Below are 27,697 nucleotides of genomic sequence, written 5' to 3'. Positions count from 1 at the left end.
GTCCCTGTCCTGGTCCCGCCCCAGACGCGCCGGTTCTCTCTGCCACTGCTCCTCCTCCCTCAGTGCGCGGAGACTTCGGTGTCGCACGCCTGGAAAGCTGCAGTTCCGCACCCACTAGGCTGCAGAAGAAGACGACCCTGCACTGCTCTGTTGCTCGGAGACTGAAGAGCGAGGGCGTCTTTCCCTGGTGTCTGGTTGGGAATGTGCTTCCCTATCTCAAATGCTTCGTTGGGCCACTTAGTACTCCCATCGCTACCCTCCACCTTCCGTGACTCCGGTCGAGCTCCTCCCGGACCCCGGCGCCCTTATGCTTTGTGTCACCACAGGGTTTTCCCCGACATTCACTCGAAGCTGCTACACATCACCATCATTCTCACCCACCCCGCTTTTTATTTAAGTTGCGGGCTTCCTATGCACCATGTACTATCATAAGCGTTTTAACGTATTAATTGACGTATTGCTCCTAAAGCCTAATGAGTTGTGTGCTGTTTTTTCAACATCCTCATTTTACAGATTAGGAGAGTAAGACACAAAGATGGTAGATGGCTCACTCAAGATGAAACGTTCTGTAAGTAAGTGAGGGAGCCAGGATTTGAACTCGGTCTGATTGCAGCAAGTGAGCTGTTAATGTGCCAGCTTCAAAACGGTTGCTTCAGTGAGTTAAATAAAACCGTGGAGTGCTTATAAGTGAACGCCCCGTCTCATAAAACGTGAGGATGGTTTCTAAGAACGGATACACGGTGACCTCCAGGGTATCCGGATAACAACAACAACAAAAAGCAAAATATGGTAAAGGAGGGAACATAAGAATATATATACATATTTGTTTACTTGAATTTGTATTTTAAAAAACCTCTTAAAGGTAACACTGGACACACCAAAAAATGATTAACCTTTACGGCTGGAAGGGATAAAGATGGAAGTGAGACCTTTCTTTGTAGTGAGACTTCTGTCAGTCAATGTATATGTTTTTCATATTCAAAAACAGAAAAGAAAAAAGTAAACAAAACTGAAAGCAGACCAAAACCAATATACCTGTATATTGAATTGGTAACGTAACATCACAGAGAAAAGTGATTTTTTTTAATTAAAGGGGGGGATCTGTCCCCTTCTTTTTTTCTTAATTTATTTAATTTATTCATTTTTGGCTGTATTGGGTCTTTGTTGCTGTGCGCTGGTTTTCTCTAGTTGCGGCGAGCGGGGGCTACTCTTTGTTGTGGTGCGCGGGCTTCTCATTGCGGTGGCTTCTCTTGTTGCGGAGCACAGGCCCTAGGCGCGCGGGCTTCAGTAGTTGTGACTCGCGGGCTCTAGAGTGCAGGCTCAGTAGTTGTGGCGCACGGGCTTAGTTGCTCCACGGCATGTGGGATCTTCCCGGACCAGGGCTTGAACCCGTGTCCCCTTCATTGGCAGGCGGATTCTTAACCACTGCACCACCAGGGAAGCCCCAAAAAGTGATTTTTGAACACAGCTCTCTGTATATTTTCAGTGAAATACATTCCAATTACATTTTCAATCCCCTTTTCTCTTTCTTCTCCTGGGATCCCTATTATGTGTAGATTGGCACACTTTATATTATCCCATAGGTGTCTTATATTGCTTTCAATTTTTTTTTTCATTTGGCTTTCTGTCTGCTGTTCTGATTGGGTGATTTCCATTATTCTGTCGTCCAGATCACTTATTCGTTCTTCTGCATTATTCATTCTGCTATTCATTGTCTTTAGTTCAGGTTTCATCTCAGCAAATGAATTTCCTAATTTTTCTTGCCTCCTCCTTATAGTTTCTAGTTCCTTTTTACAGTAATCTGCATTTCTGCTGATAAGCTTTCTTAATTCCTTCAGTATCTTCTTTACTTCCTTTTTGAACTCGGTGTCTATTAGACTGAAGAGGACTGTTTCATTGTTTGTTCCTTTAGGGGAATTCTCTGGATCTTTTAACTGGGAGTGGTTCCTCTGCTTCTTCATTTTACTTATATTTCTCTTACTCTGTGAATTTAGGAGAAACAATTATCTTCTGTAGTCTTGGAAGGCTATTTATATGCAGGAGCATCCTTGTATAGCTTGTATTGGTTTAATATTTTTGGCCCTAGGGCTGCTTTTAGTTTGGATGCTTTCCACCTCTTTCCTAAGTGTGTGCTGGCCATTATCCCCTTGATAGGGGGTGTGCAGGTATGGCAGCCGGCACAGGTTCCTGCGGGGGGGGGGGGGGCAGAGGCAGTGATTGTCGCCTGCTCCCAAAATATATTCCAATGACAAAAAACTGCAATGAAAATTTGAACTTTTATGTAAGAAAGGAGAGGAAATAAATATGGATAAATAAACAGTTGATTCTCATTATTCAAGGTGATTACGTTCTAGACAGTCACCACCAACACTGAATTAGCAAATAATCATTGCTCCTAGGGTAAGGGGTAAGGCTCCTCTGAGCCTCTGGTCACAGCATTTTCATCAACTTATCAGCACATAACCTTGCTTTATGTGTGTTTCTGTTTAAAGACATCTTTAATATATATTGTTGATTCATTAACATTGAACTCAGAGGCAGCAACACTATAATTCATGCCTGAAGGAAGCTTATCTAACACATGTGTTTTCTTCCTAAGGCAAATGACAGCCTTCTTATGCCTTGGAACACTAGAAAGCACTTCATCACTATGCTTGGAGTCCATTTTAAACAGCAAAATCACCCAAGATTCTCTTGGAGGAAACCAGCTGCCCTCAAGCAGCTCTTGGAAAGGTCCATGTGTTAAGAAATCAAGGCCTCCTGCAACAGCCAGCACCAACTTGCCATCCACATGCCAGCAACTGTGAACAATTTCAGAAGCAGATCTTCCAGCCCTAGTGAAGTCTTCAGATGACTACAACTCTCTCCAGTATCTTGACTGCAACCTCAGAGAGACGAGGCTGAATCACCCAGCCAGGCTGTTCCTAAATTCCCAACCTACAAAAACTGTGTGAGGTGAAAAATGTTGTTTTTTTTGCGGTACGCGGGCCTCTCACTGCTGTGGCCTCTCCCGTTGCGGAGCACAGTCTCCGGACGCGCAGGCTCAGTGGCCATGGCTCACGGGCCCAGCCGCTACGCGGCATGTAGGATCCTCCCGGACCGGGGCACGAACCCGCGTCCCCTATATCGGCAGGCGGACTCTCAACCACTGCGCCACCAGGGAAGCCCAGCCCCATGTTTTTTATTTATTCCCAATGAAATTTGGGAATCTTGAATATGGATTGGATATTAAATTATATTAAGTAATAACTTTTAATTACTTAAATGTGATAATAATATTGTGATTATATATATGAATGCCCCTATTTTTAGGAAATGAATGCTGAAGTGTAACTTTCAAATAATTCAGCAAAACGAAAAATGTAGACACACACATATAAACAAATATAAAGCTATTATGGAAATAGTAACAATTATTAAACTTAAGTGGAGAGTACACAGGTATTCCTTGAACTATTTTTTTTCAACTTTTCTTTATGTTTGATATTTTTCATGTTAAGAAATTGAAGATAAAAGAATCTATCCCAATTTCCCAGCTTCCTCTCACAATCTGACAATGATTCCTTTTTCTCCCATAAATTTTCAATTTCTCTTCCCTATGACTCCTTCACCTGGCCGTAAAGTCCTAATACTTCAATGAAAACTAAATGCTGATGACTCCAAAATCCATATTTTCTCAAGCTTCAAATTCAACTCAATATGTGCCCAAATGAACTTACCATCATCCCTCCAAAGTCTGCTCCTCCTCCCAAGTTCACTACCCTGGTGAAGGACTCTACCCCTTCCACCCAGTGACTATGCTAGTAAACTAGGCAGCATCGTTGACACCTCCTTCTCCTTCATTCTCCATAAACCAATCAGCCAAGTCCCTTTGGTTCTACCTTTTAAGTATCTCTCAGACCCGAGCATTTCTTTTTTTTCTTTCTTTCTTTTTTTTATTTAGCACAGGCTCCGGACGCGCAGGCTCAGTGGGCATGGCTCACAGGCCCAGCCGCTCCACGGCATGTGGGATCTTCCCGGACCGGGGCACGAACCCGTGTCCCCTGCATCGGCAGGCGGACTCTCAACCACTGCGCCACCAGGGAAGCCCATGACCTGACCATTTCTATCGCTATGGCTAGGGGCCTTACTAGGTTATCAGCCTCTCTAGTAGCAGGGACTGACCTGCCAACGGGTCTCTTTGTCTCCAACCTTGCCATCGGAATAAGCTTTCTAAAACATAATTCTTATTATGTCACCTCCCTCCGTTTCCAAATCTCATATTAGGATAAAGTGAACAAGCCATCTCTTTCTTCCTCTCTTGTTCCATCCGCCAGGAACACTCCCCTTCCTCTTCCCCTACATTTGCCTAAACAACTTCCATTCATCCTTCACTTCTTAGCTTAGACTTTACTTTCTCTTGAGAACCTTCCCTGACTCTCCCAGATCTGAGTTAGGGGCCCTCTTATGAAGCCCCAAGGTGCCCTGGACTTTTGCTGTCATTACACTTACTGCAGAGCATGGTAGTTGTCTGTTTGCTGGTCTATAGCCCCAAACATACTTTAAGGTCCAGGAGGACAAGTAGGTCGTTTCAAAAATACAGTGCCAGTGTTACTAGTAACAAGCAAATGATACAGTGATAACTTTAAATATATGTATTTTTTTATTGAGACATAATTTACATTGCACATACATAAAGAATACATGAGTTTCAATAAATGTATAAACCTATGTAATTACCACCCTAATCATGATATAGAAAATTTCCATCACCCAGAATATTTCCTTGTACTCAATTACATAAATCCCCTCTCCCTACCCCAAACAACTACTCTTCTGCTCTCTATTACCATAAATTAATTTTGTATATCTTGAATTTCATATAAATGAAATTATATAGCAGGTATTCTTTTGTGTCTAGTTTCTTTTTCTTTTAATATTTATTTATTTGGTTGTGCTGGGTCTTAGTTTTGGTGAGCGGGCTCCTTAGTTGTGGCAGGGGGACTCCTTAGTTGTAGTATGTGAACTCTTAGTTGTGGCATGCATATGGGATCTAGTTCCCTGACCAGAGATCAAACCCGGGCCCCCTGCATTGGGAGTGTGGAGTCTTAACCACTGTGCCACCAGGGAAGTCCCTCATCTGGTTTCTTTTTTTTTCAACATTATGAAGAACGATTGTCAAATAAAAATTGTAAGTATTTAAGGTGCACATGTGATGTTTTGATATATGTTTACATTGTGAAATGATTACCACAATCAAGCTAATTAGCATATTCATCACCTCACATAGTTACCATTTTGTGTGTGTGTGGTGAAAACACTTCAGATCTATTCTCTTAGAAAATTTCAAGTATACAATACATTATTATTAGCTATAGTCACTTGTAATACATTGCGTCTCTAGTATTTATTCATTCTATTACTGAAAGTTTGTACCCTTGACCAACATCTCCACATTTCTCCCAACCCTCAGCCACTGATAACCACCATTCTACTCTCTGTTTCTATGAATTGGACATTTTTAGATCCCACATTTAAGTCAGATCATGCAGGGACTTCCCTGGTGGTCCAGCAGTTAAGCCTCCACACTTCCACTACAGAGGGTGTGGGTTCAATCCCTGGTCGGGGAACTAAGATCCTACATGCCATGCAGCATGTCCAATAAATAAATAAAATAAGTGAGATCATGCAACATGTGCCTTTCTCTATCTGGCTTATTTCAATTAGCATAATGTCCTTCAGGTTCATTCATGTTGACACAAGTGTCAGGAATTCCTTCTTTTTGAAAGCTGAATAATATTCCATTGTATATGTATACCACATTTTCTTTATCCATCCATCCACTGACAGTTTGTTTCCATGTATCAACTATTGTGAATAATGCTGCAATGAACATGGGAGTACAGATATCTCTTGGAGAGAGTGATTTTTTTTCCTTTGGATATATACCCAGAAGTGGGATTGCTAGATTATATGGTAGTTCGATTTTTAATTTTTTAAAGAACATCTATATTGTTTTCCATAGTGGCTGCACCAGTTTACATTCCCACCAACAGTGTACAGGGTTCCCTTTTCTCCACATCCTTGCCAGCACTTATTATATTTGACTTTTTGACAACAGCCATCCTACTAGGTGTGACAAAATATCTCATTGTGGTTTTGATTTGCATTTCCCTGATGATTAGTGATGTACATGTCGGTATTATACATCATGTACCTGTTGGCCATTCGTATGTCTTTTTAGGGAAAATATCTGTTCAGGTCCTTTGCTCATTTTTTAATCTTTTCTTTTCTCTACTGAGTTTTATGAATTCCTTATATATTTAAGATATTAACCTTCACTGGATATATTATTGGGAAATATTTTCTACCATTCTGTAGGTTGCCTTTTCATTTTGTTGATTGTTTCCTTTGCTGTGCAGAAGCTTTTTAGTTTGAGGTAGTCCCATGTGCTTATTTTTGCTTCTGTGGCCTATGCTTTTGGTGTCATCTCCAAAAAAAATCACTGCCAAGACCAATGTCAAGGAGCTTTCCCCCTGTTTTCTTCTAGGAGTTTTAGGGCTTCAGGTCTTATGTTTAAGTCTTTAATGCATTTTGAGCTTATTTTTGCATATGTTAAAAGGAATGCTACTCCTGGGGGACAGTCTTGGAGGGGAGAATGTAGAGAGGCGTCAGCAGAATGTCCTGAGGCTAGGACCTAAGGAGAGAAGGCCAGCGGAAAGGTGATCAAGACTCTCTTCTTGACCAAACTCTAGTCAAGCTCCTCTGAGCCCTATTCTCAACTAAGCCTCAACCTTAGCTTGTAAAATCTGACTCTTGGCACAAATGATTTCGTCCAGACCCCGCGCCCCTGCCATACTAAGAGACTTGAACAAGCACCAGCATAGTTTCTAACAGCTCAAGGCCACACCCCTAGAATGACTCCAGTGCCCCTTAGAGTGCCTGCCTGCCTGAAAAAGCTCAAGGCTGCCAAGAGAATTTACTGTTTGTTCCGGCCCCAAACCTGGTGATAGGCAGATAGGCCCCTGAACCCTCCCTCCCACGCCCCCTTATAGCAGTTACTTTATTTTGTTTTTGTTTTTGCGGTAAGCGGGCTTCTCACTGCTGTGGCCTCTCCCGTTGCGGAGCAAAGGCTCCCGATGCGCAGACTCAGCGGCCATGGCTCACGGGCCCAGCCGCTCCGCGGCATGTGGGATCTTCCCGGACCTGGGCACGAACCCGCGTCCCCTGCATCGGCAGGCGGACTCTCAACCACCGCGCCACCAGGGAAGCCCGGCAGTTACTTTAGAAAGCTTGCAATTATACATCCTTTCTCTGCCTTTGAGGTGTAAATTTACCAAACAAAACTGTTTCTCCAAGCATCTGAGAGCTCTTTGAAATGCAAACATATAGGGAGATAATTCTTACTCTTGCTCCCCAGCCCTGTGGGAAGATAAAGGCCTAATTTTAGTGGGTGCCTTGCCTTAACTTGCATCACTGCCTCTAGTCATAAAGATAGAAGTTTGTTTCTTCTCTGGATATGCTCCAATTAACAAGCCCAGATGGCCTAGCCACAGGGATCAACCCTCTTCAGCGCCCCTCAGTGCCTTCCCTCGGTACACTGAAAGCTTTAAAAAGTCTCCTGCCTTCAATTTCCACAAAGTTCAGTTCAGTTCACAGTGCATCCTCTTCCCCATGACAATAGTTTGTTACTGAACAAAATCTATCCTTGCTTTTTTAACTAGTGTCCGACCTGGTTTGTCTCTGACAAGGCCAAAATAGTGGCATGGCTGATGAGGTTTTAAGAATGAGGGTAATCATGTTCTGTTTGAAACTATTTTCTTTCTGTGATATAAACCCCTTCTCTGTCATCTTTTTACTTTTACCTTTTACTTCAGTGAAATTTAGTAGAAATACAAATGACCTTTAAGAGTGGGTTTTGGGGCTTCCCTGGTGGCGCAGTGGTTGAGAGTCTGCCTGCCAATACAGGGGACACGGGTTCGTGCCCCAGTCCAGGAGGATCCCACATGCCGCGGAGCAGCTAGGCCCGTGAGCCATAGCCGCTGAGCCTGTGCGTCCGGAGCCTGTGCTCCACAACGGGAGAGGCCACAACAGTGAGAGGCCCGCGTACCACACACACACACACAAAAAGAGTGGGTTTTGAAAGAAAATACAATGTGCTTCTATGTTTTTCATGTCTGGGGTGATGTGAAATAACATGCTTCATGGGGAGAAGATCCATAAACCTGTAAATGGAATTATTCCAGTAGCAGTAGGAGTTTAAAGCCAGAGGTGACTATGAGATTATAGCCCTAAGAATTCACAGAAGTCTTGGAGAGGGCTTTGGCATTCCACTGCAGGTGGAAAGGGAGTTTCTGGGACAAAGGACCACCAGGTTCCATTCGTTAATAACAACAATGAGAGCTGGTCTCAGCGCCCCCAGAGCTAACGTGTCATTGCTAGGGACACAGGGTGCCATCTGGAGACGGACCCCACCTCACCCCTGGAAATGCCAGTGCTCAGGAGGGGTTATTACTACTGCTACTACCATTTATGAGCACCCACGTTACACCAGAGCTGTCCTATGGGCCATCTGCCTTTATGCCTTCAGTCCTGATCGCCTCCACGCCCCCACCGCCAATCCAAAGTAAAAGTTCTAATAATCAAGTTACATTATTTACTCCCCTGCTTAAGACCCTTTGGCCTTACAGTTAAAGTTCAGACTCTTTAACCTGACAAGGCTGCAAGATGGACTATTCCAGCTTTATCCTTGGCTGCTCCCTGCAAGCATTCTACACTCATAGGGAACTATTTATACAACTTGTATGAAAACCCCCGCCGCCCAGTGATCGTGTATTTCCTTTCTGCTTTTCTGCTGTATTTTGTTCACGTTTCTACTATGCCACTTCTCATCCCACACTGCATGCATTTCTTTACATCTCTTTCCCTCTAACTGGACTTTGAAGTCCCTGTGGTAGAACTACGTCTTATTCATCTTAAAATTCATTTTGTTTATTCATTCAGTCAACAGATATTTATTATCTACATATTTAGTATTTCTTTGGTGTCTACTACTACAAGGCTCTGAGGAATCAATCATACTTGATTCCTTCAGCGTTTGTGTTTAACAGGGCCTCAATACCAACTATCTACAGCAAGCAGGCACTTAATAAATATATACCGAATAAATGAACTTGTTCTGAGTGGTGGGCAGCCACATTCTCTTCAAAGGGTAACTCTGGACAAGTGCATTTTTAGACGTTGGTATAATTATTTTCTTCCTTCCTGGCCCTAGTTTTACTTCAGTACATCATTTTATAGCAAGGGTTAACCAGCTTTTTCTGGAAGGGGCCAGACAGTAAATATTTTTGGCAGTGGGAGATTTCTGGTCTTTGTTGCAGCTACTCAGCTCTGTCTACTCAACTCTGTGGCTTACATCAGCGGCCATAGACAATACTTAAACGAATGAGGGTGGTTGTGTGGCAATAAAACTTTATGTACAGATGCTGAAATTTGGATTTCTATCATGTTCATGAGTAATATCATTCTTCTTTGAATTTTTTTCAACCATTCAAAATGTTGAACTGTTCTTAGCTTGTGGGTGCTACAAAAGCAGGCAGCAGAAAGATTTGGCCTGCAGGGCCGTAGTTTGCTGGCATACGTTTTAGAAAATTCTTAATTTATATATATATATATATATATATATATGTTTTAGTTTCTTATGTCAGGGCTGAAAGTAAGCTCATCACACGAGATGAATTGTGCAGAAACACAGCAGTAGAGGGCTGCTGCTCTCTCAGGCAATAACAGCGCCGTCTCATCCTGCTGTGGTGACTTTTATTTAAGCATTATCTAAGTTTACATCTTAAGACTTGTTTTCTTAACATTCCAGAAACACCAAAGCAGCCAGATATGCTTTTACTGATTATACAATAAACAATGGGCTTTCTTAAGAACATGCCGTGCTTCGTCCTTGAACCGCAAAAGCAGCACAAGGACATTTCCTTGTGTTCCCATTATTCTGATTATACTGAGGACATTTCATGGATCAGTGCCCAAAGCACTCAGGACTGCTTGCAGTTCTGGCTTTTTCGCACGCACCCAGCTTGCCGGGGGGACTCATGGGTCACGTCTCCTTCCATGTCCTCAGTTATTTCTCTACATTTCCCCCTTTTTGTTTTGCAGCTTGTGCAGCATCAAGGAGAACACGGCAGCTTGTTGCGATGTTACATGGCGGGTGGCTTGCAATCGTCGTCGGACTACAATTAAACATATGATTATTATTATAATAATCATTAACAATCCTGCGGTAGAACCAAATAAAGCATGTAATTTAGACATAGGATTTAAATTAAGTCCTTGAATAATTCCAGTCGATACTTTTTGCGAATTAAGTCGTTGTAATCTCTTCTGAAGTTTGTTGAATTTCCCCTTGTAAGTTCACAATTTCTTCTGTCAAATTTTTGTGATGTAATAGATGTTTTTTTTATTTTTTCCCAGGGGAATGCAGACTGATTATACGGAACCGAAGTGACACAAAAGGTACTTTGATTCCAGTCACAACGTAGCTTCACTTGTCTTTGTAAATTCACAAGTTGGTCTCCCAACATAACCACAGCTTGTTGTAAGTCTGCTATTTCCGACTGTATTTCCGAATCAATTTGTCGTTGAGAGGACCAAAGCATTTCAGAATTTTTATGCCAATCAGTTATATAATCACGGTCTGAATAGATTGTTCTAAAGCAACTCCAGCTACTGCAGCAGTAGCTGTTATGGATATAATACCTATGACAGCTGCAATCAACATTCCTACGAATCTTTTACTTCTTTTTAATGCATCAGCTAAATATTGCAAAACAGCCATAGGGAGAGATTCTTGCCATTCCCTTCCAAGATTAACAGGAAGCCAAAGACCTGTCCGAGCTCGTAAAATATACAAACTTTCAGTAGATATGTTAAAAGATATACTAGAGTTAATGCAGGTATACAGAGCGCAATTTTTACATATTATAATACCTAGAGTCTTATTCCATTCAGCTGGTCCTTTTAACAATATATAAGGTAATTTCACACAACCACGAGTATACCGAGTAACATTTTTATGAAAAGTCAAACTATAATGTCCAGATTTGTTAGCCATACGTCCTACCCAAGCATTAATCTTTTCCAAATCTGCCATAAGCTTCCACAAATCCTTTTGGATAGGAAATCCATTTAAATGAGGACCAGGAGGAGAAAACCCTCCAGCATGCCATACTATGGTATCATTAATAGTATTGCTATTAATAGTGTTATTCTCTCTATGCCAGTGTAAATTCTTCAGACCCCTTTTTCCTCGGGCAGAGCCAAAAGGGTTCCAATCAATGACGCTTCCACCTTTTCTAAAGGCCAATATGAAGGCCATTCAGACTGTTTTATTATAGACACATCAGCTCCCGTATCAAAAAGGCCCGTAAATTTCACATTATTATTGAAGGTAATCGTTAATTGGGGACGTTGATCGTTGATAAAGGATTGCCAAAAAACATTTTTTCCCGTGCTGCCGAACCCCCCAGCACGCTTTACCGGGGCGGCTGCTTGTTTTATATATGATAACAGTAACAATTGAGCAATTCTTTGTCCCTTATTAAATTCTATAGGTTTTGTAACAGAAATCATAATAGAAATTTCTCCATTATAAACCTCATCAATAACTCCAGTATGAACTGTTATACCCTGCAGAGTCAAACTACTTCGTCCTAATAATAGTCCCACGGTTCCTGCAGGTATAGGCCCATAAACTCTTGTAGCTAATTTATGAACTCCTCCTGCTGGCGTAAGGATACACTCTCGAGGAGCAATTAAGTCAACGGCAGCACTGCCGCTGGTAGCATGCATGAGATCAGTAACTAAGAGCCGATGTTGAGATTGTCCTGTAGTGTCTGATGAAAGCTGCCATTGCTTACTGGATACTGTTGAGAATTTACTGTCGCTTTTCCCGTATTGTTGTTGCGGCCCCGGGTTGGGCCTAACTTCCCGTTTCCCGAGACATTATCTCGTGGAGGCAAAAGATTTCCGAACTTATCCTTTTTGGAACGGCATTCATTAGTCCAGTGTCGTCCTTTACCACACCGGCGACACATACCAGGTGCCTGCTCATTCTTAACCTGTTTTGATATTTGGCCTTGCCCTTTTCGACAATCTCGCCTCATGTGTCCGTACTTTCCACAATTATAACATTTAGTACGATTATCTTTCATTCCTTCAGTTATGGCAGCTGCAAGTAAATTGGCATGATAAGTAGGAGATCCAATATCATGGCAAGCTTTTATATATGGTTCAAAGTGGAGAGTTTACAGCTCGTAAAGGCCGCAATGCCTTCTGGCATTCAGGATTTGCATTCTCAAAGGCCAAGGATCGTAATAATAAATCTTGCACATCTATTTGTGCTACATCTCTTTGAATGGCTGCACGCAATCTAGACAAGAAATCAGTGTAAGGCTCACCAGGCCCTTGCATTAACTTAGTAAAAGATTGTGCTGTTTTTCCAGGGGGTTCCACTCGTAGCCGTGCTCGCAAACAACACATACGTATTTGAATGATTCGTAAATCGTCAAATTGAGCTTGAGCTTGTAGATTACTAAATGCGCCTGCTCCTATTAATTCATCTAAAAGTGGCCCTGGAGGATTACGGGCCGCATTAGTCCTTGCCATGTTTTCAGCTTCTTTTTTCCACCAAGTCTTAAACTGCATATATTGTCCAGGTTCAAGAACAGTCTTGGCAAGCGCCTCCCAATCCTGAGGAATTAATATGTTTTCGGAAGCATACCCAGACAAAAGACGTTGAACATAATTAGAATGCATCCCATATGCATTAACGGCTTCTTTTAGCATTTTTAAAAATTTTAAATCATGAGGGTTATACTCAACGTTCATATATCCATTCGGAAATTGATTGTTAGCCGGCATAGCTTGTCTAACAATAGGGAAAGCAAAAAATGGTTCAGAATATTGCTTTTCTTCCTTATTCATCGCTTCTTCCAGTAAAAGTTTATTAAATTCAGGTTTTAGAGGAAATCGAAACTGACAAGAGGCTCCAACAGGATAAGCTGCTAATTCTAAAGGAGGAGCTGAAGGAATAGTAGGACATGTCTCCTGATATGAAGGGGTGGTAGCATTGTTTTTATTTTCTTCCAATTTAGTCATCAAATCTTTCAAATTTGAAAGTATATCAGAAATCTCATTCTGTTGAGAAAGTGGCATCTCATTTTGTTTGCTAGCTTGCTCCCGATCTTTATCATCATCAGAAAAAGCCCCTTCATCACTGGAACCCGAAGAATCCTCTCCTGTCTCAGACATAAGAGGAGGAAGCGGAGGAAGGTCCTCTATAGGAGACTCACGGAATAGAGTACGAAAAGCAGCAGAGTGATCGGGAGCAGAATTCAAACGCTGAGGGCGCGCCCCATTTTCACTTTCAGTCTCAGATTGTAATGATTCCAGGGCAAGGGAAATTAGAATACAGAGAGACCAGATACTAACAGATATAGGGTCTCCATACTGAAGAGCTCTTCTTAATGCTCGCATAACCTGTTTCCAAACTTTTAAATTCAACTGGTTATGACCAGTAGGTTGAAACCAGTAACAATGTTTACGAATCCCCGCAAACAATTCATCAAAAGATTCTTGTTTCACTTTCACTCCAGAACTCCGTAGTAACTGTTTTAGGAGTCTAATGTATTGACATTCCACTGAGGGAGAATTCCCCATGACTCTACTCTTCCCGGAGGTTTCGCTTTTCTCTTTTAGCGTACAAAAATCCCCTTCGGTCCCGCGTGACCTCGATGCTTACCTTCAGGTCCCTGTTCGGGTGCCAAATGTTGTAGTTTCTTATGTCAGGGCTGAAAGTAAGCTCATCACACGAGATGAATTGTGCAGAAACACAGCAGTAGAGGGCTGCTGCTCTCTCAGGCAATAACAGCGCCGTCTCATCCTGCTGTGGTGACTTTTATTTAAGCATTATCTAAGTTTACATCTTAAGACTTGTTTTCTTAACATTCCAGAAACACCAAAGCAGCCAGATATGCTTTTACTGATTATACAATAAACAATGGGTTTTCTTAAGAACATGCCGTGCTTCGTCCTTGAACCGCAAAAGCAGCACAAGGACATTTCCTTGTGTTCCCATTATTCTGATTATACTGAGGACATTTCATGGATCAGTGCCCAAAGCACTCAGGACTGCTTGCAGTTCTGGCTTTTTCGCACGCACCCAGCTTGCCGTGGGGACTCATGGGTCACGTCTCCTTCCATGTCCTCAGTTATTTCTCTACATGTATATACATGTATATATACACATATATTTAAAGTCCTCTCTCTCTCTCTCTCTCTCTCTGGATAACTATCTCTACTAGAGGTTGAATGGAAAAGGCAAACCCTCACAAAGCATTAATGTATTAACATATTGATTTAAGTCACAGCAGCATCAAGCCCATGGACCAGAAGTCCACTGAGCCACTGCATAAGGTACACAGGTTGTTCCGCCCACACAACACAATCGCAAGTGACACGAAATCAGCGGGTGGCAGGGTTGCGGAGAAGCCAAGGCACCTCCCTGCCCACTCAGACCTCAAGCATCCCTAACTGGCGACGCCGCCCCAGGCTCGGCTTCCCGGGCGGGCTTCGGCACGGCGCAGCCGCACTGGTGCCGCCTTCCCACCAATCTCGACCCTCGACGCGTTCCGTTCGTGCGTGGAGGAGCCGGGCGGGAGGAAAGGCCGCTCCGTGGGCAGGGGGCTGCATCGCGCAGAGCGGCTGGACCGAGCGACGGCGCGGATGGCGGACTCCCAGCTGTTCTGCGTGGCCGAGGAGCGCAGCGGCCACTGCGCAGTGGTGGACGGAAACTTCCTCTACGTGTGGGGGGGCTACGTGGTAAGGGGAAGAGGCGGGACGGGGCGGACTCGCGCCGGGAGCCCGCCCGGCTTCTCGGCCAGAGTGGCCGCCGAGCACCCGCCCACACCCGGCCCCTACGCGGGGGCCGGTCCGCGGACCAGGCCGGCGCGCCCGGTGCCCCCCGCGCCCCGCCCGGCCCTCCGCCATCGGCCGCTCTCCCGCCGCGCCAGGGCTTGACGCCGCGCCGCCGTTGCTTCCACTAGGAAACTAGCCTTCAAACCCCAGTCCGGGGCTCTTCCCACTCTCCAGTTCCCCCGGTCCTCGCAGCTGGCCGATAACCCGGCTTACCCAGCACTCAGTCGGTTACTGCGCGATTGATGATCATTTTTAACTGCTTGCGCAGACTCAAAAAAGCCCACCAAGGATGCCGTGCTATATTATTTTGTAAATATTTACTTATGCCCGCGGCGCGATCCGAAATATCGAAACCACTGAAGCATTTAAGTGTTTCTAAGTAATTTTTAGTGGCATTCCTTTACCAAGGGGTAATTACGAAATTTTTTCGAGTCTCAAAACAGACTTGTATTAGCAACTATATACTTAAGAGTATTATGCTTTAAAATTCTCACTACAGTGGAGGTTTGTATATGTGTATTTGTTTTGTCTCTATAATCGTAGGATAATAGAATCAAGGATTCTAGAGATGGAAAACAACCCCTTTAGTTTACAGATTAAAAAAAAAGAAAAGCGAGCCATCTGGAGTTCTACTGGATGTAGAACCTACATTTTTCTGACTGACTCGATGCTATTATGTGACAGATGTAACATGACTGAATCGCTCACTGAAATAAAGAACATACTGTATATGTTAAATGATTCTCAGATCCAAGTTGGTTTTTGTTGTTGTTTTGTTTGTGTGTTTATTTTTAATTTGATTCAGTATCAGGATGAGAAAATCAGAACTCACATTTGAGTGCCTACTATACGTGGCATGTGCTAGGAAATCTCATATCCCTAATCTTGTATAATCCTTACCGTATCTTGTAAGGTAAGTAATGTCCCCATTTTAAAAATAAGGAAGATGAATCAGTAAGAGTAAATAATTTGAATGACCGTTTGACCTCAAGGGCAGCAGATTCCAACATAGGTATATTGGATTTCCAAAGGCTATTTTTTCTATGATAAACATAAATTAGGTGACTATGCTCTCTTAAGGTCTAATATTTCCACCATTTGTTCTTGATGAAAAAGCAGTCTATACATAATGATGGTTTTTGCAGAAGAAATATTTTGATTGTTTTTGAGCTCTGCCACTTGAAGATGTACAGGTGTCAAACTTCATCTGCTATATTGGTTCTTAATATTGTAAAAGTTAAATGAAAAAAAAAACTCACTTAAAATAGTAATCTGTAATATCTTATATCTTGTGACAGTATAGATTTCTGTTAAGCCCATAACTGAAATGTCTGAATTTTTTATATCTCATTTTAATCTTGAAAATTGTGTAATTGATAAGATTTCAGGTCTTCAGGTGGCAGTGAATACAAATACTTCCTACTACTGATTGATCCAATGAGTAAATGCTGTATGAGCCACCCTGGAAAGTACCACACAGATTTAGATCAAGTCTACTACTTTTTAAATTCCAGGGATTGTCAGCGCTTAAAATATGTCTAAGGCATAAGCGGAAGGAAAGGGAGAGTAGGAGGCAGAAAAGAAGACATGGCATATCGTGAGAAAAAATAGAATCCTTCCCACAATTGTTTTATTCAGATCCTTCTGAACAGCGAAAAGACCCTGGAATCTGGAGGTAATCCAGTAGTCAGCAGTTAAGAATAATGGTCAGATGATTCCAGATTGTATGTTCCAAGCACAATTTTCCTCCTCATTAACACAATGTGTGTTAAAATTGACAAATGTATATCCTAAAACTTGAACGGCCAATATATATCTGTCTAAATTACTTATTACTCTATCGTTGAGCATTTTCTAAAGGACTTTGTATCTGAAAACAGCCCTACCTCTAGAGGTAAGAGCAGCAAAGCTGAAAAAAGTAAGTAGTAAATTATAATTGGTGCCAGAATATTCTCTTGCTCCTGGTTCTTCCATATCCTTTCCACATTACTGAAATTCATACAAACTTTAGTATTGCAACTAGGAGCATTTAAAAGTTGTGAGTAGTTTTTTCCAAATTTTGGAGGAGAAGCACAGGGTTTTAGCATCCTTACAGATGATATGCTTTCTTCTTACTGTTTAATCGTATGAACAGTTTTATTTCCCTAACGCAATTGATATTAATACATTTTGCCCTAAACTTTTCCTTATAGAAGCTAGCAGCTGAATCTGTTTAACTATATATTTCTGTTTTGAATAGGACTTAAAGGGAAGAAGAATCAATTTAGAAAATGTCTGAAAAGAATGAAGGTTTATACTACCAGATATTAAAACATATTATGATACTTTTAAATCAGTGGTCCTGATGCACGCTGAGAAAGCATGATGGAATGGAGAAGAAATAACATAAACAGCCAAGCATATAAGAGTATTTTGTATATAAAAGGTAGCATTTCAATTCTGGAAAAACAATTGCTTATTCAATAAATGGTCCTGGGGCAGCTGGAGGAAAATGATAGTGGAGTTTTAGGATTGACAAATGTAGAGAAGTTAAGCTATATGATACCAAAGAAAATATGTGACTCTTGTAAAATCTTGAGTTGGGAAAAGAAAAACTGAATTGGGAAAAAACTATAAGGGAAAAGGATTGGTAGACCAAAAATTTTTTTAATGTAAGTGAAAATTGTTTAATCATCTTAGAGCAGTCAAGATCAAAGTTTTAAAAAATTAAGATCTGTGCTTTTTAAACACCATAAAGTAAGAAGGCAAATGACAAACTGGGGGAGGTATTTGCAACATTTATGATAGACAAAGGTCCTGTAAAATTAAAAATGAATATTTCCCTTGAAAAATGAGCAATGGATATGCACAGCAGTTTACAAAAGGAGAAATCAAAATAGAATATGAATCAAAGAAACCCAGCTGAAAATAATGCATATTTTCTTTTCCAATTTGCAAATATTAAAAAGAATTTTTGAGAAGAGCATGGGGAAATGAATTACTCATGCACTGGTAACCTTTTCTGAAGAGAAATTTAGCAATGTGTATTAAAAGCCTTAAGTGTGTATTTCTTTAACTTAATAGTTCGTTTTATATATTCATAGATGGTGACACAGACCATCCATATTACGTGGAAGACATTTATTCTTTTTAGATGCCCAGCATTTGAACCCCCTTCCTCTTGTAGTGTCCCCCACTAAGCGAGTCTTGTTGGAGTATTTATTTTAGTTGTCTGAGTACCTCCTACCTACCTTCATAGAATGTATATTCTATAAAGAAGGGGGTTTTGTTCCCTGTTGTGTCTCCAGTGTCCAGAATTGGGCATAGCTCATGGTAGGTGCCCAATATAAAAGAACCTGAGTGCCAGGTATTTTTCAGCTTCCCTTGCAGCTAGGTTGTGAGCAAGTAACTTGGATGCTGTTTGTTAGATGTATGTGTGCTAGATTTGGGCTCAGGAATAAACCTGTAAAAGTCAGGACCTGAAGAGGATTCTTAGCGAGCAGTAGAAGTTGTAGGAAGATAAGGTCCCTGGCAAAAGGCAGCGCGACAAGCCGCAGTGTGATGCTCACCAGTGGCTGGGGCAGTTCGTGCATCAGACTGGTTCTCTGGAAGGGTTTCAGGCCTTGCTCCTCTCTACATAGATCAGAGGCTGGTTCTCCAGCTTCCCTGATGATTCCGTGAGCTACCTAATATTAATTTCTTACAGTTTTATTCTTTAATTTAAAAATTTGAAACGTATGTACAAAAGAGTATGTAAAATAACTGTCGTGTTTAACTTCCAGAGTAAAAAATCAGCTAGACTCAGTACCTTAGAAGCCTCCTGTTTATCCTTCACTGATTATGTTTTTCCTCCCACCCTCACAGGGTACCACTATCTTGATTTCTTATTAATTACTATTTTCTTTATAGTTTTATCACACATGCATCTGTCTCTAAACAATATATTATTTGGTTTTTGAATCAGAGCATGTGTTTTCTTTCATGACTTAATTCTTTTAGTTAACATTATGTTTTTTAGATTCACACATTACTTGTATTCAGCTGGTGTGCACTTGCATGGCTGTACCTGTGTTTACCTGGTGTTTATTCTGTTTGGTTAGTTTCTGTGCTGCCCATTTATTAAATCTTTTGAAAATCATCGCTGGATGCATTCACCTGATGTGTGTCCTGTATAATATTCTATTGTGTGAATTTACGGCAATTTCCTTATCTATTCCCCTATGGATGAATATTTGAATGCTTCAGGGTTTTTTTGGGTTGTAAGCAATGCTACACTGAGCATTCTCGGTAACATATCTCCTGTTATACACGCAGCAGGACATGTACACTCCCTAGGGCATATACCAAGGAATGGAATGCTGGGTTGCCTGGTGCACACATCTCCACATTTACTTGGGAATGTCAGTGTTGCCAAAATATTTGTATCCATCTACACTACCACCAGCCCCCTCCTTGCTCCACATCCTTGACAACATTTGATGCCACCTGGCCTTAAAGTTCTTGCCAATCCAGTGAGTGTGACGTGATATTTCATTGTGGTTTTTGTTTACTTTCCATGATTACAGTGGAATGTATTTTCATAGCCTTATGAACTATTTGTGTTTTCTCTTCTGTAAAAATGCTGGTTCCTGTCTTTTGCTTATTTGTCTATTGAGTTGTCTTTTACTGATTTATAGGAATACTTTAATTATATAGTTGTATGAGTTGAATATGCCTTCTTAGTTTGTAGCTTATCTTTGCACTTTCTTGATGATTATCCTTTGTTTAACAGAAGGTTTTAATTTTAATATAATTTCAGTCTTTTCCTTAACGCTTTGTGCTTTCTGCATCTTAAGAAATCTTTCCCATTATGGAGATCATAAAGTCTCCTGTATTGTCTTCTAAATGATTTTTGGTTTTGCCTTCCGTGTTTAAATCTTTTTTTCTTAAATCTGAATTTTTTATTTGGTTGGTTTAAGGTAGGGATCCAATTTCATTATATTTTCAGTGTGGATAACCAGTTGTTCTTGTGTCATATATTAAATAGTCCCCTCTTTCCCTACTAACATGCAAACTCAGTTTGTTACACATCAAGTTTCCATGTATGTGTGGTCTGTTTCTAAGTTCTTTATTCTGTGCAGTTTGTCTGTTTATTTATTCTTGTGGCAGAACCTCAGTATCTAAATTACAATGGCTTTACTAGAAGTCTAAATGTTGGGTGGTAAAAGCCCCATCCCCACCCTATCTTGTTCTTGTTCTTCAGGAATAGTTTAGTTATTTAGGGCCTTTTGTTCTTTTGTATGAATTTTCTTTACTATTTTTCAATAATAGTAAAATATATAAAACATTTAATTTGCCATTTTAACCAGGTGACTGTACAGTTCGGTGGCATTAATTACATTCACAATGTTGTGCAGTGTTACCACTATCTAGTTCCAAAACTCTTCATTACTCCAAACAGAAACTCTCCCTCCTTCCTTACCCCAGTCCCTGCTAACTTCTAATCATTCTGTCTTTATGTATTTGCATTTTCCTAGATATTTCATATAAGTGGAATCATACAATATTTGTCTTTTTGAGTCTGGCTTATTTTATTTAGCATAATATTTTCAAGGTTCGCTGTGTTGCAGTATGTATCAGAACTTCCTTCCTTTTTACGGTGAATACGATTACACTGTATGCATATACCACATTTTGTTTATCTGTTCATCTGTTGTTGGGACACTTGGGTTGTTGCCACCTTTTGTGTATTGCGAATAGTCCTGATATGAATATTGGCATACAAGTATCTGAGCCCCTATTTTTTATTCTTTTGGGTACCTAGGAGTGGAATTCCTGGGTCAAATGGTTATTCTACATTCAACTTTTAGAACTGCTAAATTGTTTTCCACAGTGCTTCCTCATTTGTATAAACTTTAGAATCAGATTGTCAAATAAAGTACCATATTGAGATTTTATGTTACTGTACTCAATCTTAGATCATTTGAGGATGATAAACATGTTATGAAATTGAGACTTCAAATCCAGGTGTATAGTATGTCTCTCTATGCCGGACTTTTTGATGTCTTTCAATAGAGTTTTATAGTATCTTCATAGGGATCTTGTATATCTTTTGTTGGGTTTATTCTTGGCTTCTTTGTATTTTTTATTGTTTTTTAAAAACTAAATTTCTTTACAAAAATTAAATTTCTTGATTGTTGCTGGTGTTTTGAAATGCAGTTGACTTGAATATTTTTGATTCTGGCAAGCTTTCTTATATTAATTTTCAAAATTCATCTGTTAATTATATTTTTATTTTCTATATAGAGTCATGTCATCTACAGATGATGACAGTTTTGTTTCTTGCATCCCAATCTTTATTCCTTTTTATTTCCTTTTCTTTACTACACTGGTGGACCTGAAGTACAGTGTTAAATAGAAGCCAATTTTTCTTGGTCCTAATCTCAGAGTGATTGTTTTCAACTATTAACCATTAAGTTTGATGATTGCTTTAGGGTTTTGCTTGTTTGTTTGTTTGTAGATGGCCTTTTTCAAATTAATGACATGCCCTTTTACCCGATTTTCAATTTATGAATGTTGAGTTTTCAAGAGTGATTTTTTTGCATCATACTGAGATAATTGTTTTTTCTTCTTTGATCTCTTAATATGATGACTTATACAAAAAATAAGTAATATTTGTAATATTAAACCAATGTTCCATTCCTTGGATTAAGTACAAATTAGTGTAATATATTACCCTTTTTATACATCACTGGATCCTAGTTACTAATTACTTTTTTAGCAATTTTACATCTATGTTCAAAAGTGGATTGGGTAGTGTTCCTTCTTTTATATTCTGGAATAGATTTTTTGGAAGATTGAATTACTTGTTCTTTGAGTGTTTGTAAGAACTCATCTTTAAAGCCATCTGGGTTTGGTACTTTGTGGAGGAGGTTTTAAATCTCTGATTCAATCTATTTAAAGCTGTGGGATTATTCACATTTTCCATTTTTTCTTGAGTCAAGTTTCCTCACTCCCACCTCCAGCCCCAGGAGTCTATCCATTTCATTTAGGTTTTAAAATGTATTGGCATAAACTCAAGTTGTTCATAATACTATTTATTCTTTGTAGTAGCTATAGATATGGCCCGTTTTTCATTCCTAGAATTGTCAAGTGGTGCCTTCCTTTCCTCCCCGCCATCCACCTTGAATAGTCTTGCCACATGTTTATCAGCCTTCAGAAACACCAAGTTTTGGTCTACTTGATCCTCTCTGTTGTGTTTTTAAATTTTTCATTAATATCTGCTCCTTCTTATTTCTTCCTACTTTCTATGGGTTTATTATGCTGTTATTTCTTGAATTTCTGACATTGGATGATCAACTTATTCTTTTTGAGCCTTTTTAATTCTTTAATGTCAGTATATAAAGCTATACATTTTCTTCTAAGTACCTCTTTAGCTGTATTCCTCAAGTTTTGATAAGCAGTATTTTGTCATTTTAGTTCTAATATTTTATACTTTCCATCATTATTTATTATTTGACCCATAAGTTGTTTAGGAAAATAATTTAAATTTCTAACAATATGCTATTTTTATAGTTACCTTTCTGTTATTAATGTCTAACTTAATTGTGTTAATATTCAGAGAGTGTGGTCTCTACTTATCTAATACCAGTCCTTTGGAATATGTTGAGGCTTGCTTTAAGGACTAGCATGTAATCAGTTTTCATAAATATACTCTTTGTTCTCATTAAGAATATATATTCTAATTATATATGTGCATATACATGCATGTATATGTATATATATACACAAACACTTCACGGGAGTGTTTTATATGTGTGCATTTTATTAATCTTGCTAGTTGTGTTCAAATCTCCTGTATCCTTTTTTTATTATTTTACTTCCTGTTCTATCAATTACTGTAACAGGTATTAAAATTAAAAAACTCCCACTCTAACTGTAGATTTGTTAGTTTCCCCTTATGATCCTGTCAGATTTTACTTTATATATATATCTTTAGGCTACCTTTTTGGGTGTATATGAATTCAGAATTGTTATAGCTTTCTGGTTAATAGAACATTTTATAATTTCGTAATGCTCCTCTATCTGTAGTAATGTTATTTGTCTTAAAATCTATTTTGCTGGTGTTAATATGGCTACGCTAGTTTTCTTTTGGTTAGTATTTGCATGGCATATCTTCTGATGGAAACTTGGTGTATCTTTATATTTTAGATATGTCTTATAACATGAACATAGCTGTATTTTATTTTTATCTAGTCTGACATATCTAGAGTTTAGCCTATTTCTACTGAAAGTAATTCTGATACACTTTTTTCATCAGATGTGTTTTATATTTGCCCCCCTTCATTTCTCCTCCTCCTCCTTCTTTAACTTTGTCATTTTGAAAATGTTTTGGGTTTTTTGTTATCTTTCCATTTTTTTCTCTTTGCTTGTATAGAAATTAGGTGATTTATTTCTAGTCATCTAGTAGATACTCTATTTCAGCACAGATGCTTCACAAAGTTCCAAGTTAATAATTTTACTTCTTTCCACAGGGTTCAAATACTTCACAAGCTTTCAAATCTGAGCACCCTCTTCTCTAGTTAGTCCTAACCTGTACCCCGCAGCCCCCGCCTTAAATTAGGCATCAGAAAAAGCTTAGCCTTTTTTATGTTTAACTCTACCCACACACTTTACCAGTATCTTGTCACACTATTGCTTGTTGCATGTCAGATGTTTAATTTTGATCATTTGTCTTTTGCCAGAAGTACAACATCTATTAGAATTTCTTAAAGTGAGGGTCTGTTATTGGCCAGCTGTCTCAGTTTTTGTTTGAAAATGTCTTTATTTTACCTCGGTTCTTAAAAGATATTTTTACTGAGTATAGAATTCTAGGTGGACCGTTACTTTCATTAAGCACATTGGCTAATATGATTTATTCTTGAGTTGTTGCTAATGAGAAGTCAGTCATTAGTTGCCATTCATTTGGAGATGATCTTTCTTTTCTCTGGCAGCTTTTAAGAGTGTATCTTTTTCTTTGATATACAGTTTTACTATGATGTATCTAGGTATGGATTTCTGTTTATTTACCCTGCTTGGAATTTGTTAGGACTTCCTAGATCTCAGGATTGATGACTTTCAACAATTTTGCAAAACTCTCAGGCTTTGTCTCTTCAAATATTGCCTCTTCCTCATTCTCCCTATTACATCCTAATGCAATTCTGATTAGACTTAGTTCTTCTCTCTCTTCCTCCATGTCTCTTCTTTTTTATATATTCCATCTCTCTGGGCTATGTTTCTGGATGAATCAGTTCACTAGTTCTCTTTTTTTAGGGTGACCTTGACAAAAGCAGTTTTAGTGGAATGAGTCTGGATTGATTAGTCTGGACTGATGAAATAATGAGAGGTGAAGCAATGGAGACTTCTACTATAGTTAACTCAGTATGGAAATTTTGTTGTGAAGGGAGCAGAGAAATAAGAGAAAGAGTTATGGGAGAGTTGGGTTTTTTTTTTTTTTAAAGATGAGTTATACTAAGGCATGTTTAGGTATTGATAGGAGTGATCTGGTAGAGAAGGAAACTTGATGATGTAGAAGAGAAGGGATAATTTAGGAGTGAAATTGCTGAGAAAGTAAGAAGGAAACTGAAAGAAGACTGGAACACAATGACTAAAGGCAAGAAGAACTTTGGAGGGATAGCAGGTACCATACAGCACAGAATCATAAGGATTTTAGACTATCCTGAGAGCAGCAGGGAAGCATTGAAGGGACTTAAGCAGAATAGTAACAGGATCCATTTTCATACTATTTCTGTTGTAATGGTGTATGCGTGAGACTTCTAGAGCCTGATGCCATTAAACTTTAGAATCAAGCAATTATAATCTCCCTTTCTTAACAGTTATTTACTTAGCCATGTAATATGGTTTCCTCAGTCAGACATGAGTGGAAGTTTCCCTGGAATTAATATGATGGTTTTCTGCTGTGTTTGTGAGAGAGAGAGAGAGAGTGTGCGTGTGAGACAGAGAGTGTGTTTGAGAGAGAGAGAGAGAGACAGAGGCGTAGACAGACCTGGTAGCCAAGATACTATTTTAAAAATTTAACTAACATAGCAATGAGGAAATTAGCTAACTCTGTTTAGCATGTTAATAATTTATGCATCATATGGTCTTAGAAATTCTTAAACTGACATCTTTTACAACTAGCTATTTTTGAGTTATTTTATAGATTCTAAGTAATCATGATAGATTTATGTAAGGATTTGTTTTAAACCCTAAGTTTTAAAACTTAACATAAAGAAAATTATTATTCTAATTTTTCTTTTCATCATAAATATCAGAATGTACTATTCTGTTTATGTTATCAGCTTCTTTAGAGATTATTCAAATTCTGAGTTGTCATTTTGACTAGCTAAATTTATCTTGATCCTTAGATTCTATATTTAATGAATATCTAACACTATGCTTGCACATAGTAGGCACTCAAAAAATATGTTTAGTGAATCAAGGTATGTGATACAGTGCTCTTAATTATACTTTAAGTTTCCTTTCTTAACTCCTTCCCTTCACCCAAAGTATATTGCCCTTTTTTGATACTCCTTTTCTTCCTGGCTTCACATTCTTCAGTATTCTGCTGTAATGTTATTGTTTTGCTATTTTCTCTTACTTGAAATTCCTTGTAAGGTTTAACTACCCTGAGTCTTTTCTTGAGACTCACGTACTTGCTATTTTGTATTCTAACCCTTATTGTTTGCCCACTTTCTCTTAGAAAATGTCTCTCTTCCCCTTCTCTCTCTTTTTTTTTTTTTTTTGCGGTACGCGGGCCTCTCACTGTTGTGGCCTCTCCCGTTGCGGAGCACAGGCTCTGGACGCGCAGGCTCAGCGGCCATGGCTCACGGGCCCAGCCGCTCCGCGGCATGTGGGATCTTCCCGGTCCGGGGCACGAACCCGTGTTCCCTGCATCGGCAGGCGGACTCTCAACCATTGCGCCACCAGGGAAGCCCCTCCCCCTCTCTTTTGATCTATCTTTATTTCTGTTGAAAAAGTCATCTTTGAGGCTGTTTATGGTTTTGTGTTTTGTACTATTTCCATTGCAGTTTTCCCATCCTGAGGAACTATTTAGCTGTTACTTTGTAATTAATAAACATAATTTTATGTATTCTGTGTTTTTAGTCTATTGAAGACAATGAAGTATATTTGCCTAATGATGAGATTTGGACCTATGAGATTGATAGTGGGCTGTGGTAAGTAACTTTAAATTGCAGAATGTCCAGTCTTAATATCTGTTATAACTGCTGTCATAGCCCACAGGGAGTCTGAGACCATACTTAGAACGTGCTGCAACATTATATTGTCTCCCTTTCCTTTTCTTTCAATGCTTTATTCTCTCTGGCTGTTTCTTTCCCCAACTTGCTTCCTCTCTCCATTCTTTGTCCTCTACTATTCCTCTCAAGACTAAGGCTGTTTCTGAAGACTTTGCTTTGTTCTACTAACTAATTCCCAATTCTGGTGACATGTGAAGATTTTGTAACTTTTTTCTCCCCAGTAGGTTGAAAAATCTTTACCATGGATCTTCTTACAGGTTTTACAGTATTGGCTACCATTACATCTTAACTGTAATTGTCAGTGACAGTTTTCATTGAAAAAGTACTCATGGAATTCAAAGGGAATTTTAATTTGCTTTTCTGGAAAGTTATGGAATTCCACGTTATTCTTGCTGCAGGACGATGCACCTCATGGAAGGAGAACTCCCTACCTCCATGTCAGGAAGTTGCGGTGCTTGCCTTAATGGAAAGCTATACGTTTTTGGAGGATATGATGACAAAGGATACAGCAATCGAGTAATTTCTTTTTTCAATTCAGGAGCGCAGAAAAATGTAATGTTTAATGTGTCACTTCATCTCACAAGTTTACGAATGTATTTTACAAAGAAGACATATGTAGAAAAGCTTGAGCTTATGATGATAAGATTTTAAAGATAGGGTGAAAATGCAGCATCGTGCTCCTCTCTTCTGCCATGTCTTTCTGCTTCAGAATTAACTATGTACTTAGTTGATATTCATAGGGCAAGAGCATGATGGGAAAAGATCCATTTCAGTATTTTTCATATTATCATTTTTGCTTCTAAAACATAGTCCCATTTTCATTAACTCTACAATTCAAATTTTTACCTTTTAAAAATCAGAAAGTAATATTATTAATTTTGGATCACATATCCCTGTGACATATGTTTAATTTTCCAATGTCTTGTCTGCTAATGGTGTTCTCCTCTTTTAAAAGCTTTATTTTGTTAATTTGCGAACAAGAGATGGAACCTATGTTTGGGAAAAAATCACCAACTTTGAAGGTCAACCACCCACACCACGTGATAAACTTTCCTGCTGGGTATATAAAGACAGGTAATGCAGCAAGGCCATCTCATTAACTGCACTCAAGTAAGGATTACAGCTTGTGACCAAAATAGAGAAAACTTGAAAGTCTGAAAATTTTTTCAAGATAGTTACAAACTTGTTTTGACACTGATGTTAAAGGCAGTTTTGAACCCTGGATAAGAGCCAGGTCATAAGAGTAAACATGGTGGAAGCAGCTATTTGGTTTTTAAAAATTCGTTACTTTTTAAATTTTCTGAATCGTTAATACAGTTACATGGTTCAAAAATCAAAACCATATTAAAAAGGATACAATGAAAAGTCTGGCTCCCACTCCTGTCCCCATCCATCCTGTTCCCACCCTCCACATGCACAATTAGCTACTTTTATTAATATCTTTTGTATTTTTATAGCAGTGGTTCTCAAACTTGTCTGCC

General features: G+C 39.4%; 1 protein-coding gene and 1 long non-coding RNA gene across 6 annotated transcripts in view; one reads left to right on the top strand and one right to left on the bottom strand.

Annotated features, from left to right (window-relative positions):
* Nucleotides 1-9,713: 9,713 nt before the first annotated feature.
* Nucleotides 9,714-14,513, bottom strand: LOC137223937 (uncharacterized). The gene is made up of 2 exons (XR_010943137.1): nt 13,787-14,513; nt 9,714-10,217 (listed from the first exon to the last, which is right to left on the bottom strand). It is a non-coding gene; the product is annotated as an uncharacterized lncRNA (long non-coding RNA).
* Nucleotides 14,514-14,555: 42 nt separating this feature from the next.
* Nucleotides 14,556-27,697, top strand: part of KLHDC1 (kelch domain containing 1) — a 61,690-nt gene continuing 48,548 nt past the window's right edge. For 3 of the 5 annotated variants that reach the window (XR_010943135.1, XR_010943134.1, XM_067736666.1), the window contains exons 1-4: nt 14,556-14,865; nt 26,065-26,135; nt 26,615-26,732; nt 27,172-27,290. Coding sequence is in view for 3 of the 5 variants with exons in the window: in XM_067736666.1 (XP_067592767.1) it covers nt 14,770-14,865; nt 26,065-26,135; nt 26,615-26,732; nt 27,172-27,290 (404 nt within the window). In the remaining 2 variants the exon portion in view is untranslated. The other 2 variants (XM_067736686.1, XM_067736697.1) reach the window with 2 other exon arrangements.

The sequence above is a fragment of the Pseudorca crassidens genome, chromosome 1 (genome assembly GCF_039906515.1).
Source record: "Pseudorca crassidens isolate mPseCra1 chromosome 1, mPseCra1.hap1, whole genome shotgun sequence".
NCBI lineage: Eukaryota > Metazoa > Chordata > Mammalia > Artiodactyla > Delphinidae > Pseudorca > Pseudorca crassidens.
Note: the sequence above shows the minus strand (reverse complement) of the source record. Positions and strands in the feature narration are given on the sequence as shown.